Raw genomic sequence first — 16,166 nt, 5'->3', positions numbered from 1 at the left:
GACACCTTGGAGCCCCACTCCTAACCCCGGTCCTTGGACACCTTGGAGGACTCCACCTTGGAGCCCCACTCCTAACCCCAGTCCTTGGACACCTTGGAGGACTCCACCTTGGAGCCCCACACCTAACCCCGGTCCATGGGCCCCTTGGAGGACTCCACCTTGGAGCCCCACTCCTAACCCCGGTCCTTGGACACCTTGGAGCCTCACTCCTAACCCCGGTCCTTGGACACCTTGGAGCCCCACTCCTAACCCCGGTCCTTGGACACCTTGGAGCCTCACTCCTAACCCCGGTCCTTGGACACCTTGGAGCCTCACTCCTAACCCCGGTCCTTGGACACCTTGGAGCCTCACTCCTAACCCCGGTCCTTGGACACCTTGGAGCCTCACTCCTAACCCCGGTCCTTGGACACCTTGGAGCCCCACTCCTAACCCCGGTCCTTGGACACCTTGGAGCCTCACTCCTAACCCCGGTCCTTGGACACCTTGGAGCCTCACTCCTAACCCCGGTCCTTGGACACCTTGGAGCCCCACTCCTAACCCCGGTCCTTGGACACCTTGGAGCCTCACTCCTAACCCCGGTCCTTGGACACCTTGGAGCCTCACTCCTAACCCCGGTCCTTGGACACCTTGGAGCCTCACTCCTAACCCCGGTCCTTGGACACCTTGGAGCCTCACTCCTAACCCCAGTCCTTGGACACCTTGGATTCCTACCCCTGGGTTGACCACCACCTCCTTCTCTGAGGGCACCTCAGCTGCTGGCTGTGGTGCTGGTGGTTTCTGGTTTTCCCAGGGCTCTGCCGGGGCCTGTGGTGGTGATGCTTTCTGCTGCCAGGTTTCCTGTGGTGCTTTCTGCCAGACGTGGGCCAGCTCAGGCTCCTTCCCCTCATAGATGATGAGCAGGGAGGAGGAGTAGAAACGGTAGGTGGTCTGTCTCTCAAGAACGGCCTTCAGGCTGCGTAGCTTACACAGCATGGGCTCAAACAGATCCTTCCTGAGCGACGTCCCGTTGTGCATGAACTGGTAGAGGGCATGGCGGAAGCCCTCGATGGACAGGCTGCGGCCGTAGTACTTGTTCCTGCACAGATAGTGGCCCGTGTCCATCTGGTACACCTGGACCATAGAACCACAGAGAGAACAGAGGTTACACCTGGACCATAGAACCACAGAGAGAACAGAGGTTACACCTGGACCATAGAACCACAGAGAGAACAGAGGTTACACCTGGACCATAGAACCACAGAGAGAACAGAGGTTACACCTGGACCATAGAACCACAGAGAGAACAGAGGTTACACCTGGACCATAGAACCACAGAGAAACAGGTTACACCTGGACCATAGAACCACAGATGTGAGGTTACACCTGGACCAAAGAACACAGAGATAAGAGGATACACCTGGATCATAGAACACAGAGATAAGAGGATATACCTGGACCATAGAGCACAGAGATAAGAGGATATACCTGGACCATAAAACACAGAGATAAGAGGATATACCTGGACCATAAAACACAGAGATAAGAGGATATACCTAGACCATAGAACACAGAGATAAGAGGATATACCTGGACCATAGAACACAGAGATAAGAGGATATACCTGGACCATAGAACACAGAGATAAGAGGATATACCTGGACCATAAAACACAGAGATAAGAGGATATACCTGGATCATAGAACACAGAGATAAGAGGATATACCTGGACCATAAAACACAGAGATAAGAGGATATACCTGGACCATAAAACACAGAGATAAGAGGATATACCTGGACCATAGAACACAGAGATAAGAGGATATACCTGGACCATAAAACACAGAGATAAGAGGATATACCTGGACCATAAAACACAGAGATAAGAGGATATACCTGGACCATAGAACACAGAGATAAGAGGATATACCTGGACCATAGAACACAGAGATAAGAGGATATACCTGGACCATAGAACACAGAGATAAGAGGATATACCTGGACCATAAAACACAGAGATAAGAGGATATACCTGGACCATAGAACACAGAGATAAGAGGATATACCTGGACCATAAAACACAGAGATAAGAGGTTACACCCGGTACTACACAACACACAGAGGCTCCGTCCCAAATGACACCCTATTCCCTACAAAGTGCACTACTTTTGACCAGGGCACATAGGGGTAGTGCACTACGGAGGGAATAGGGTGCCATTTGGGATGCAGACAGAGAGTACAGAGGTTAGACCTGTACCATTAAAACAGAACACAGAGGGGGGGACAGAAAAACACAACAGAACATGGTGAGTCATTCTGATTTATGGGGGAGAGAGAGAGAACAAAACCATACAAATGGAGGAGGAGAGGAGGCCTTCTGAAGCTGGACGTTGGGATCAATGCTGGGGGCCATTGTCCCTGCTAGTGTTACAGGCGCTACATTGTGAACAGACAATCACGCCGTCCATCCCTCTGGAATTCGTGGTGTGTGTGTGTGTGTGTGTGTGTGTGTGTGTGTGTGTGTGTCTGGGGGTGTTGGGATCAAGGAGGAAGGTGAAATTCAGTTCCAACCGAATGGGCAATAAAGTGCAGTATGTCCCAGTTGTCTCTTGTTTCTAACTTGATAGGATACTCAGTATCCCTCCTGTCCTGCTCGGCTTCCTGTTGTGGGATCTCTGTGTCAGCCCAGGTGTTAGTAGAATCAATATGAAGAGATACGGAGTAAGGGATCTACGGAGTAAGGGATCTACGGAGTAAGGGATCTACGGAGTAAGGGATCTACGGAGTAAGGGATCTACGGCGTAAGGGATCTACGGAGTAAGGGATCTACGGAGTAAGGGATCTACGGAGTAAGGGATCTAGGGAGTAAGGGATCTACGGAGTAAGGGATCTAGGGAGTAAGGGATCTACGGAGTAAGGGATCTACGGAGCTGTAGCTACTGTGTAAGCCATCCTTACTGATACCCAAACTAGCAAACAATGTAGAACGAAGCACTGCATTGGGCATGCATTCTAAGTGGTAGCCTACAGCTCCTTCGGAAAGTATTCAGACCCCTTGACCTTTCCCATATTTTGTTACGCTACAGCCTTATTCTAAAATGGATTAAATATATTTTTTTCTCAGCAATCTACACACAATACCCCATATTGACAAAGCGAAAACAGGTTTTGAGAAAGTTTTTGGGAATTTATAACAAATAAAAAACAGAAATACCTTATTTGCTTAAGTATTCAGACCTTTTGCTATGAGACTCGAAATTGAGCTCAGGTGCATCCTGTTTCCATTGATCATCCTTGATGTTTCTATAACTTGATTGAAGTCCACTTGTGGTAAATTCAATTGATTGGACATGATTTGAAAAGGCACACACCTGTCTATATAAGGTCCCACAGTTGACAGTGCATGTCAGAGCAAAAACCAAGCCATGAGGTTGAAGGAATTGTCCGTAGAGCGCCGAGACAGGATTGTGTCGATGCACAGATCTGGGGAAGGGTACCAAAATATTTCTGCAGCATTGAAGGTCCCCAAGAACACAGTGGCCTCCATCATTCTTAAATGGAAGAAGTTTGGAACCACCAAGATTCTTCCTAGAGATGGCCGCCCGGCCAAACTGAGCAATCAGGGGAGAAGGGCCTTGGTCAGTGAGGTGACCAAGAATCTGATGGTCATTCTGACAGAGCTCTAGAGTTCCTCTGTGGAGATGGGAGAACCTTCCAGAAAGACAACCATCTCTGCAGCACTCCACCAATCAGGCCTTTATGGTAGAGTGGCCAGATGGAAGCCACTCCTCAGTAAAAGGCACATAACAGCCCGCTTGGAGTTTGCCAAAAGGCACCTAAAGGACTCTCAGACCATGAGAAACAAGATTCTCTGGTCTGATGAAAACAAGAATTAACTCTTTGGCCTGAATGCCAAGTGTCACGTCTGGAGGAAACCTGGCATCCCTACGGTGAAGCATGGTGGTGGCAGCATCATGCTGTGGGGATGTTTTTCAGCAGCAGGGACTGGGAGACTAGTCAGGATCGATTCAAAGATGAATGGAGCAAAGTACAGAGAGATCCTTGATGAAAACCTGCTCCAGAGCGCTCAGGACCTCAGACTGGGGTGAAGGTTCACCTTCCAACAGGACAACGACTCTAAGCACACAGCCAAGACAACGCAGGAGTGGCTTCGGGACAAGTCTCTGAATGTCCTTGAGTGGCCCAGCCAGAGCCCGGACTTGAACCCGATCTAACATCTCTGGAGAGACCTGAAAATAGCTGTGCAGTGACGCTCTCCATCCAACCTGACAGAGCTTGAGAGGATCTGCAGAGAAGAATGGGAGAAACTCCCCAAATACAGGTGTGCCAAGCTTTTACCGTCATACCCAAGAAGACTTGAGGCTGTAATCGCTGCCAAAGTTGCTTCAACAAAGTACTGAGTAAAGGGTCTGAATACTTATGTAAATTTGATATTTCTAAAAACCTGTTTTTGCTTCGTCATTATGGGGTATTGTGTGTAGATTGATGAGGGGAAAAAACAATTTAATCAATTTTAGAATAAGGCTGTAACGTAACAAAATGTGGAAAAAGTAAAGGGGTCTGAATACTTTCCAAAGGCACTGTATGCTGGCATGCTTGCTGTTGTCTTGGCTAGGTCTCCTTTGCAAAAGAGAGCTTTACACTTTCAGGTGAATTAAAGTTTAAAAAGACATAGAAAACCCCTGGACTCACCTGCATCCCACAGACACGTACCCCCAGGGTGGCGGAGGTGCTCTGTTCACACTTCTTCATCTGCCTGGCAGCCTTCTCCTCCGAGGCATCGTCCCCGTGCTGACGTGTGCCCATCTTCAGGTCCAGGATGCACGGGTAGCTGAAGTGGTGAACCACGTTCTCCAGGAGCAGAAACTCTGGGAGGGGTTAAGGTCAAGGAGACAACGCTCTCTTCGAAGTAAGGTATTAGCTAAACAGTAAAAGTCACTCAAGGAAATGCTCTCTCTTCCAATTGTAGCGGAGGTGAGTCGGGACTCACACTCGCGTGACTGCGACTTAAGATCAGTGTCACCCTCGGTCCAGGAGGCAAATTCCTCTTGCTCTTAAAAGGGTTAAGATCTTGGTTTCTTGAGTGGGAGACCGGGGTTCAGATCCCACCAGTTACACAGGGGGAGGTGTCAGCTTAAAAATTAAGTCATAGTCTCACTTAATTTGATTGAATAGTACTCTAGTAATAGTTTAGTTGGTATGACAAAGCATAGCATAGCCCATCATAGGTTCACATTCCTGTGTTCATAGCTTACTGACTCAAACACCCTGTATAACGGGCCTGTAGATGCATAACTAAAGTATTGCCAGTGATATTTAGCTATACACAACAGGGAGACTACTTACACACAGCAGCTAATAAGAGCGGGAAGGAGACGGAGGGAGTGGAGTTGAGCCAAATAACAGAGCAATCAACACTATCCCCTGGCTGGATTCCCCTTCTGAGTGTGAAGTTTGACAATGCAAGTGAAGTCCTTAATCTGTCATATTTAGGTGTACAGAAGAGAGCCAGTGGAGAGAACATGGGAAGAATTGGAGTTGAGGCAAATAAAGAAGCAACAAATACCCGGCTGGCATCCCCCTGAGAGTGGAGTAGCTGGCACTTTGATGTGTAGATGAGCTAAATACTATAGACTCATAACACCCATATAACCCCCGCTGCCATCTAAATACTATAGACTCATAACACCCATATAACCCCCGCAGCCATCTAAATACTATAGACTCATAACACCCATATAACCCCCGCTGCCATCTAAATACTAGAGACTCATAACACCCATATAACCCCCGCTGCCATCTAAATACTATAGACTCATAACACCCATATAACCCCCGCTGCCATCTAAATACTATAGACTCATAACACCCATATAACCCCCGCTGCCATCTAAATACTATAGACTCATAACACCCATATAACCCCCGCTGCCATCTAAATACTATAGACTCATAACACCCATATAACCCCCGCTGCCATCTAAATACTAGAGACTCATAACACCCATATAACCCCCGCTGCCATCTAAATACTAGACTCATAACACTCATATAACCCCCGCTGCCATCTAAATACTATAGACTCATAACACCCATATAACCCCCGCTGCCATCTAAATACTAGACTCATAACACTCATATAACCCCCGCTGCCATCTAAATACTATAGACTCATAACACCCATATAACCCCCGCTGCCATCTAAATACTATAGACTCATAACACCCATATAACCCCCGCTGCCATCTAAATACTATAGACTCATAACACCCATATAACCCCCGCTGCCATCTAAATACTATAGATTCATAACACCCATATAACCCCCGCTGCCATCTGAATACTAGAGACTCATAACACCCATATAACCCCCGCTGCCATCTAAATACTAGACTCATAACACTCATATAACCCCCGCTGCCATCTAAATACTATAGACTCATAACACCCATATAACCCCCGCTGCCATCTAAATACTAGAGACTCATAACACCCATATAACCCCCGCTGCCATCTAAATACTAGACTCATAACACTCATATAACCCCCGCTGCCATCTAAATACTATAGACTCATAACACCCATATAACCCCCGCTGCCATCTGAATACTAGAGACTCATAACACCCATATAACCCCCGCTGCCATCTAAATACTAGACTCATAACACTCATATAACCCCCGCTGCCATCTAAATACTAGACTCATAACACTCATATAACCCCCGCTGCCATCTAAATACTATAGACTCATAACACCCATATAACCCCCGCTGCCATCTAAATACTATAGACTCATAACACCCATATAACCCCCGCTGCCATCTAAATACTATAGATTCATAACACCCATATAACCCCCGCTGCCATCTGAATACTAGAGACTCATAACACCCATATAACCCCCGCTGCCATCTAAATACTAGACTCATAACACTCATATAACCCCCGCTGCCATCTAAATACTATAGACTCATAACACCCATATAACCCCCGCTGCCATCTAAATACTAGAGACTCATAACACCCATATAACCCCCGCTGCCATCTAAATACTAGACTCATAACACTCATATAACCCCCGCTGCCATCTAAATACTATAGACTCATAACACCCATATAACCCCCGCTGCCATCTGAATACTAGAGACTCATAACACCCATATAACCCCCGCTGCCATCTAAATACTAGACTCATAACACTCATATAACCCCCGCTGCCATCTAAATACTAGACTCATAACACTCATATAACCCCCGCTGCCATCTAAATACTATAGACTCATAACACCCATATAACCCCCGCTGCCATCTGAATACTAGAGACTCATAACACCCATATAACCCCCGCTGCCATCTAAATACTAGACTCATAACACTCATATAACCCCCGCTGCCATCTAAATACTATAGACTCATAACACCCATATAACCCCCGCTGCCATCTAAATACTAGAGACTCATAACACCCATATAACCCCCGCTGCCATCTAAATACTATAGACTCATAACACCCATATAACCCCCGCTGCCATCTAAATACTATAGACTCATAACACCCATATAACCCCCGCTGCCATCTAAATACTATAGACTCATAACACCCATATAACCCCCGCTGCCATCTAAATACTATAGACTCATAACACCCATATAACCCCCGCTGCCATCTAAATACTATAGACTCATAACACCCATATAACCCCCGCTGCCATCTAAATACTATAGACTCATAACACCCATATAACCCCCGCTGCCATCTAAATACTATAGACTCATAACACCCATATAACCCCCGCTGCCAGCTAAATACTATAGACTCATAACACCCATATAACCCCCGCTGCCATCTAAATACTATAGACTCATAACACCCATATAACCCCCGCTGCCATCTAAATACTATAGACTCATAACACACATATAACCCCCGCTGCCAGCTAAATACTATAGAATCAGAACCCCCATATAACCCCCGCTGTCATCTAAATACTAGACTCATAACACTCATATAACCCCCGCTGCCATCTAAATACTATAGACTCATAACACCCATATAACCCCCGCTGCCATCTGAATACTAGAGACTCATAACACCCATATAACCCCCGCTGCCAGCTAAATACTATAGACTCATAACACCCATATAACCCCCGCTGCCATCTAAATACTATAGACTCATAACACCCATATAACCCCCGCTGCCATCTAAATACTATAGACTCATAACACCCATATAACCCCCGCTGCCATCTAAATACTATAGACTCATAACACCCATATAACCCCCGCTGCCATCTAAATACTATAGACTCATAACACCCATATAACCCCCGCTGCCATCTAAATACTATAGACTCATAACACCCATATAACCCCCGCTGCCATCTAAATACTATAGACTCATAACACCCATATAACCCCCGCTGCCAGCTAAATACTATAGACTCATAACACCCATATAACCCCCGCTGCCATCTAAATACTATAGACTCATAACACCCATATAACCCCCGCTGCCATCTAAATACTATAGACTCATAACACACATATAACCCCCGCTGCCAGCTAAATACTATAGACTCATAACCCCCATATAACCCCCGCTGCCATCTAAATACTAGACTCATAACCCCCATATAACCCCCGCTGCCATCTAAATACTAGAGACTCATAACACCCATATAACCCCCTCTGCCAGCTAAATACTATAGACTCATAACACCCATATAACCCCCGCTGCCATCTAAATACTAGAGACTCATAACACCCATATAACCCCCGCTGCCATCTAAATACTATAGACTCATAACACCCATATAACCCCCGCTGCCATCTAAATACTATAGACTCATAACACCCATATAACCCCCGCTGCCATCTAAATACTAGAGACTCATAACACCCATATAACCCCCGCTGCCATCTAAATACTATAGACTCATAACACCCATATAACCCCCGCTGCCATCTAAATACTAGAGACTCATAACACCCATATAACCCCCGCTGCCATCTAAATACTATAGACTCATAACACCCATATAACCCCCGCTGCCATCTAAATACTATACTCATAACACCCATATAACCCCCGCTGCCATCTAAATACTAGAGACTCATAACACCCATATAACCCCCGCTGCCATCTAAATACTAGACTCATAACACCCATATAACCCCCGCTGCCATCTAAATACTATAGACTCATAACACCCATATAACCCCCGCTGCCATCTAAATACTATAGACTCATAACACCCATATAACCCCCGCTGCCATCTAAATACTATAGACTCATAACACCCATATAACCCCCGCTGCCATCTAAATACTAGAGACTCATAACACCCATATAACCCCCGCTGCCATCTAAATACTAGAGACTCATAACACCCATATAACCCCCGCTGCCATCTAAATACTATAGACTCATAACACCCATAACCCCCGCTGCCATCTAAATACTATAGACTCATAACACCCATATAACCCCCGCTGCCATCTAAATACTATAGACTCATAACACCCATATAACCCCCGCTGCCATCTAAATACTAGAGACTCATAACACCCATATAACCCCCGCTGCCATCTAAATACTATAGACTCATAACACCCATATAACCCCCGCTGCCATCTAAATACTATAGACTCATAACACCCATATAACCCCCGCTGCCATCTAAATACTATAGACTCATAACACCCATATAACCCCCGCTGCCATCTAAATACTAGAGACTCATAACACCCATATAACCCCCGCTGCCATCTAAATACTAGAGACTCATAACACCCATATAACCCCCGCTGCCATCTAAATACTATAGACTCATAACACCCATAACCCCCGCTGCCATCTAAATACTATAGACTCATAACACCCATATAACCCCCGCTGCCATCTAAATACTATAGACTCATAACACCCATATAACCCCCGCTGCCATCTAAATACTAGAGACTCATAACACCCATATAACCCCCGCTGCCATCTAAATACTAGAGACTCATAACACCCATATAACCCCCGCTGCCATCTAAATACTATAGACTCATAACACCCATAACCCCCGCTGCCATCTAAATACTAGACTCATAACACTCATATAACCCCCGCTGCCAGCTAAATACTATAGACTCATAACACCCATATAACCCCCGCTGCCATCTAAATACTAGAGACTCATAACACCCATATAACCCCCGCTGCCATCTAAATACTATAGACTCATAACACCCATATAACCCCCGCTGCCATCTAAATACTATAGACTCATAACACCCATATAACCCCCGCTGCCATCTAAATACTATAGACTCATAACACCCATATAACCCCCGCTGCCATCTAAATACTAGACTCATAACACTCATATAACCCCCGCTGCCATCTAAATACTATAGACTCATAACACCCATATAACCCCCGCTGCCATCTAAATACTAGAGACTCATAACACCCATATAACCCCCGCTGCCATCTAAATTCGAGAAGTAAAGAAAAGGAGTATTAGAATAGTTGATCTATCTTCACCTATATCACAGCCTTACAGCCAACAGTCTTCCACTACACCTATATCACAGCCTTACAGCCAACAGTCTTCCACCACACCTATATCACAGCCAACAGTCTTCCACTACACCTATATCACAGCCAACAGTCTTCCACTACACTTATATCACAGCCTTACAGCCAACAGTCTTCCACTACACCTATATCACAGCCTTACAGCCAACAGTCTTCCACTACACCTATATCACAGCCTTACAGCCAACAGTCTTCCTCTACACCTATATCACAGCCTTACAGCCAACAGTCTTCCACTACACCTATATCACAGCCAAGTCTTCCACTACACCTATATCACAGCCTTACAGCCAACAGTCTTCCACTACACCTATATCACAGCCTTACAGCCAACAGTCTTCCACTACACCAATATCACAGCCTTACAGCCAACAGTCTTCCACTACACCTATATCACAGCCTTACAGCCAACAGTCTTCCACTACACCTATATCACAGCCTTACAGCCAACAGTCTTCCACTACACTTATATCACAGCCAAGTCTTCCACTACACCTATATCACAGCCTTACAGCCAACAGTCTTCCACTACACCTATATCACAGCCTTACAGCCAACAGTCTTCCACTACACCTATATCACAGCCAAGTCTTCCACTACACCTATATCACAGCCTTACAGCCAACAGTCTTCCACTACACCTATATCACAGCCTTACAGCCAACAGTCTTCCACTACACCTATATCACAGCCTTACAGCCAACAGTCTTCCACTACACCTATATCACAGCCAACAGTCTTCCACTACACCTATATCACAGCCTTACAGCCAACAGTCTTCCACTACACCAATATCACAGCCTTACAGCCAACAGTCTTCCACTACACCTACATCACAGCCTTACAGCCAACAGTCTTCCACTACACCTATATCACAGCCTTACAGCCAACAGTCTTCCACTACACCTATATCACAGCCTTACAGCCAACAGTCTTCCACTACACCTATATCACAGCCAAGTCTTCCACTACACCTATATCACAGCCAACAGTCTTCCACTACACCTATATCACAGCCAAGTCTTCCACTACACCTATATCACAGCCTTACAGCCAACAGTCTTCCACTACACCTATATCACAGCCTTACAGCCAACAGTCTTCCACTACACCTATATCACAGCCTTACAGCCAACAGTCTTCCACTACACCTATATCACAGCCTTACAGCCAACAGTCTTCCACCACACCTATATCACAGCCTTACAGCCAACAGTCTTCCACTACACCTATATCACAGCCAACAGTCTTCCACTACACCTATATCACAGCCTTACAGCCAACAGTCTTCCACTACACCTATATCACAGCCTTACAGCCAACAGTCTTCCACTACACCTATATCACAGCCAACAGTCTTCCACTACACCTATATCACAGCCTTACAGCCAACAGTCTTCCACTACACCTATATCACAGCCAACAGTCTTCCACTACACCTATATCACAGCCTTACAGCCAACAGTCTTCCACTACACCTATATCACAGCCTTACAGCCAACAGTCTTCCACTACACCTATATCACAGCCTTACAGCCAACAGTCTTCCACTACACCTATATCACAGCCTTGTGCTACTCTGTGGTACCTTGTTCTCTTCTAGAAACTTCCAGCATTCTTTAAACCCCAGGCATACGTGTCGTCATAGTAATCATTCGTGATTGGGACACAGGCCTACAGCTGGATCGACAAAACAGATGGCGTGGTAAGACATGGACATTCAACCACTTTTGAGGCCTGAAAGAATATATTATTTTAGGGTTCATAGCGTTTGAACCCAAATGAAACCGTTTCAAATGCAGGAGTGAAGTCTCAGTAAAACATCCATTTAATCTCTTTTTCCTCTCAGTGTGCAAAAAGCTAAAACAGAGCAAGAAGAATGTGTGAGCACAGTGGAAACTCTAATCTGCCCCCGTCGTCTCGGGTTTCTGCTGCAGATGTAGATGTGAGAGAGACTCAGGACAGTGTTTTCTCCTTTAACATGGGGGGGCTCCGGGGCTCACGTCAGCTAAGAATTTCAAACAAAAGGACAGACAGTCAGGTACACAGTGAACTTGTTCTAAGAGCCTAAACAATCAAACCACCCACTTCGCAGGCCATCGGAGACACAGGACACTTCTAAAATGGCACCCTATTCCCTACACAGTGCACTACTTTTGACCAGGGCCCATAGAGCTCTGGTCAAAAGTAGTGCACCGTATAGGGACTAAGGTGCCGTTAGGGACACCCCCCAGAGACTAAAGTCGAGGACACCCCCATCCTGTTCCCAACCCTGCGGTCGACAAGTACAACATGTTATTTCTTCTGATAATATTTGGTTCCTGTGGCGGTGGTGGTCAGTGTTTATACGGTCAGTGAAGAACCTGACACTACTTTGACCGTTGGGAAAGAAGGGGTGCAGCTCTCGAGGACAGCCCTGGCGTGAATTCCACATCTCGGCAGCACCTCAACTCCAGGCTGTATTTCAAAAATGGCACCCTGTTTCACCATATAGAGAATAACGCACCATCTGGGACGGAGCCTAGGTTGGTCCGGGCCCCTGTCTTTTCCCACGGCCTACTCTGACTGGTCAGAGCATCGGAGCACTCCAGGGTCTGTCAGTGTTATGACAGCAGTGTTGCAACGCTGCTCCTGACCAACGCCTTTGTTCAGGTAATGGAGTCAGATAGATGGTGTTTGTTTTAAACTTGACCTGGTCATTTGGTCAACTCCCCCCGTTAGCACTTTCCCTCTGTTCATCCTTCTATGTATCCATCCTTCTCCTTTCCCTCTGTTCATCCTTCTATGTATCCATCCTTCTCCTTTCCCTCTGTTCATCCTTCCATGTATCCATCCTTCTCCTTTCCCTCTCTGTTCATCCTTCTATGTATCCATCCTTCTCCTTTCCCTCTCTGTTCATCCTTCTATGTATCCATCCTTCTCCTTTCCCTCTGTTCATCCTTCTATGTATCCATCCTTCTCCTTTCCCTCTGTTCATCCTTCTATGTATCCATCCTTCTCCTTTCCCTCTGTTCATCCTTCTATGTATCCATCCTTCTCCTTTCCCTCTCTGTTCATCCTTCTATGTATCCATCCTTCTCCTTTCCCTCTCTGTTCATCCTTCTATGTATCCATCCTTCTCCTTTCCCTCTGTTCATCCTTCTATGTATCCATCCTTCTCCTTTCCCTCTCTGTTCATCCTTCTATGTATCCATCCTTCTCCTTAACCCTCTCACACTGTCTGGTTAGGGTATGTGTGAATAGAGAACTGAATTAACGAATCGAATGAGGGAAAAACATCAGCCTCAGTTCCAGGTAACTAATCATGGACAGTGTTTAACTTGACCCAGTTAGCATTTCCCCTGTGTTTATTTCCCATCTAACCCGGTCTAACCCTGTCTAACCCTGTCTAACCCTGTCTAACCCTGTCTAACCCCGTCTAACCCCGTCTAACCCCGTCTAACCCGGTCTAACCCCGTCTAACCCCGTCTAACCCCGTCTAACCCCGTCTAACCCCGTCTAACCCCGTCTAACCCCGTCTAACCCGGTCTAACCCGGTCTAACCCGGTCTAACCCGGTCTAACCCTGTCTAACCCCGTCTAACCCCGTCTAACCCCGTCTAACCCGGTCTAACCCGGTCTAACCCTGTCTAACCCCGTCTAACCCCGTCTAACCCGGTCTAACCCCGTCTAACCCCGTCTAACCCCGTCTAACCCCGCCTAACCCCGTCTAACCCCGTCTAACCCCGTCTAACCCCGTCTAACCCCGTCTAACCCGGTCTAACCCGGTCTAACTCTGTCTAACCCCGTCTAACTCTGTCTAACCCCGTCTAACTCTGTCTAACCCCGTCTAACCCTGTCTAACCCCGTCTAACCCTGTCTAACCCCGTCTCTCTATCTGGTTAGGCAACAACATGGAAACAGGAGACTGATGGATCCTCATTGATTGGTTGACTCAGTCAGTCGGTACCAGACACCTCAACATGAGGTCCGTGGTGATGATCAATAAGGAACACACCACCTCACTATCAGCAGCATTGATCAACGGTGCATCCTGTTCCTGACCTTTGACCCATTAGGACCGCATAAGTATAAACGTGCTTCCAAATGGCCGTCGGATTTTATGTTACTACACTAACTAAGAACCCAGCAGATATGACCAAGGCACTGATAGATCAATAGATGGGTAGACAGCCAGACAGGTTGATGTTAAAGGGGATACTGTAGAGCTTCCTGTCCTTGGACTCTGATCTCATGCGGGTGAGCTGCTGCCTGTGGCAACGGAGGCTCCAGGGGTTGTGGCTGATCTTCTCTGAGACCAGGCCGCTGTTATTATCCAGCATCTGGAAGGGAACATCACTGTAGATCTGGAGCTCAAGACGAGGACTCTTGAGCTCCTGGAGACTAGGGGGGGGGGGGGGACAACAAAACACATAGGTCAAATAATGCACCCCAGGACACTAAACATGTCCAACTTATTTAACAGACAGACAGACAGACAGACAACACAGGTTAAATACAAACACAGAACAGAGCACCACAACGCGTTACTGTGGATCTGTAACTCAAGACGAGGACTCTTGAGCTCCTGGAGACTAGGGGGGGGGGGGGTCAACAAAACACATAGGACAACAGGGTTAACACAAGAGAGAGAGACCGCAGGTTAACAAACAGGTTAACTACAGCACCACAACATGTCAGTGTGGATCTGGAGCTCCAGGGGCCTCATTTAGAAACAATGCATATGTAGAAAATATACACCAAAACATGCGTGCGCCTGTTCACACGCAAAAGTTGGCATTTATAAAAACGGAATTTGATGTGAGAATGTGCTTAGCTTCCCGCAAACTTTAGACAATGCATACACTCTAGTTAGCCAACCTACATTATTCCAGCCTTTCATAAGAACAAAGAACCCTGGTCCTACTCACTTCTCAGTGCTGTCGCTCTCCTGCGGTGGCCTCTCCTCCTTCACCTCTGAGGTGGAGCGGTGGAGGCTGCGTCTGGAGTGTTTCCTCCGGGGTTGGTCCCTCTCCGGTACTTCCTCGTGGTCCAGACTCTCGCTCTCCACGCACGGGTACGCCAACAGGTTGATGTAGCCGTCAATGTCCCCCTCAAAACACACCAACACCATGCCTAGAGAGAGGGGAGATGGGTGGGTGATTTACGCAATGACATTTTAAAATACTTCTGGATACACTACAATGTTGAAATTAAAATAAATTGGATTACAGAGAGAGACAGAGGCGGGTGGGAAAGGTAGGGTGGGGTAGGGTAGGGTGGGGTAGGGCAGGGTGGGGTAGGGTAGGGTGAGGTAGGGCAGGGTGAGGTAGGGCAGGGTGAGGTAGGGCAGGGTGGGGTAGGGCAGGGTGGGGTAGGGCAGGGTGGGGTAGGGCAGGGTGGGGTAGGGTAGGGTAGGGTGGGGTGGGGTAGGGCAGGGTGGGGTAGGGTAGGGTGGGGTGGGGTAGGGCAGGGTGGGGTAGGGCAGGGTAGGGTGGGGTGGGGTAGGGCAGGGTGGGGTAGGGCAGGGTGGGGTAGGGCGGGGTAGGGTAGGGCGGGGTGGGGTAGGGTAGGGTGGGGTAGGGCAGGGTGGGTAGGG

At 47.1% G+C, this 16,166-nt stretch overlaps 1 protein-coding gene across 1 annotated transcript; it reads right to left on the bottom strand.

Moving 5' to 3' along the window:
- Positions 1-9: 9 nt before the first annotated feature.
- Positions 10-15,707, bottom strand: LOC311125678 (uncharacterized protein; the record flags this gene model as incomplete). The annotated part of the gene is made up of 4 exons (XM_084199706.1): positions 15,499-15,707; positions 14,790-14,971; positions 4,690-4,865; positions 10-1,110 (listed from the first exon to the last, which is right to left on the bottom strand). Coding segments are annotated over exons 1-4 (1,662 nt in total), but the record flags the coding sequence as incomplete, so codon positions are not given.
- Between the last annotated feature and the right edge of the window lie 459 nt (positions 15,708-16,166).

Source organism: Coregonus lavaretus (genome assembly GCF_964263955.1).
Source record: "Coregonus lavaretus genome assembly, contig: HAP1_SCAFFOLD_7087, whole genome shotgun sequence".
NCBI lineage: Eukaryota > Metazoa > Chordata > Actinopteri > Salmoniformes > Salmonidae > Coregonus > Coregonus lavaretus.
Note: the sequence above shows the minus strand (reverse complement) of the source record. Positions and strands in the feature narration are given on the sequence as shown.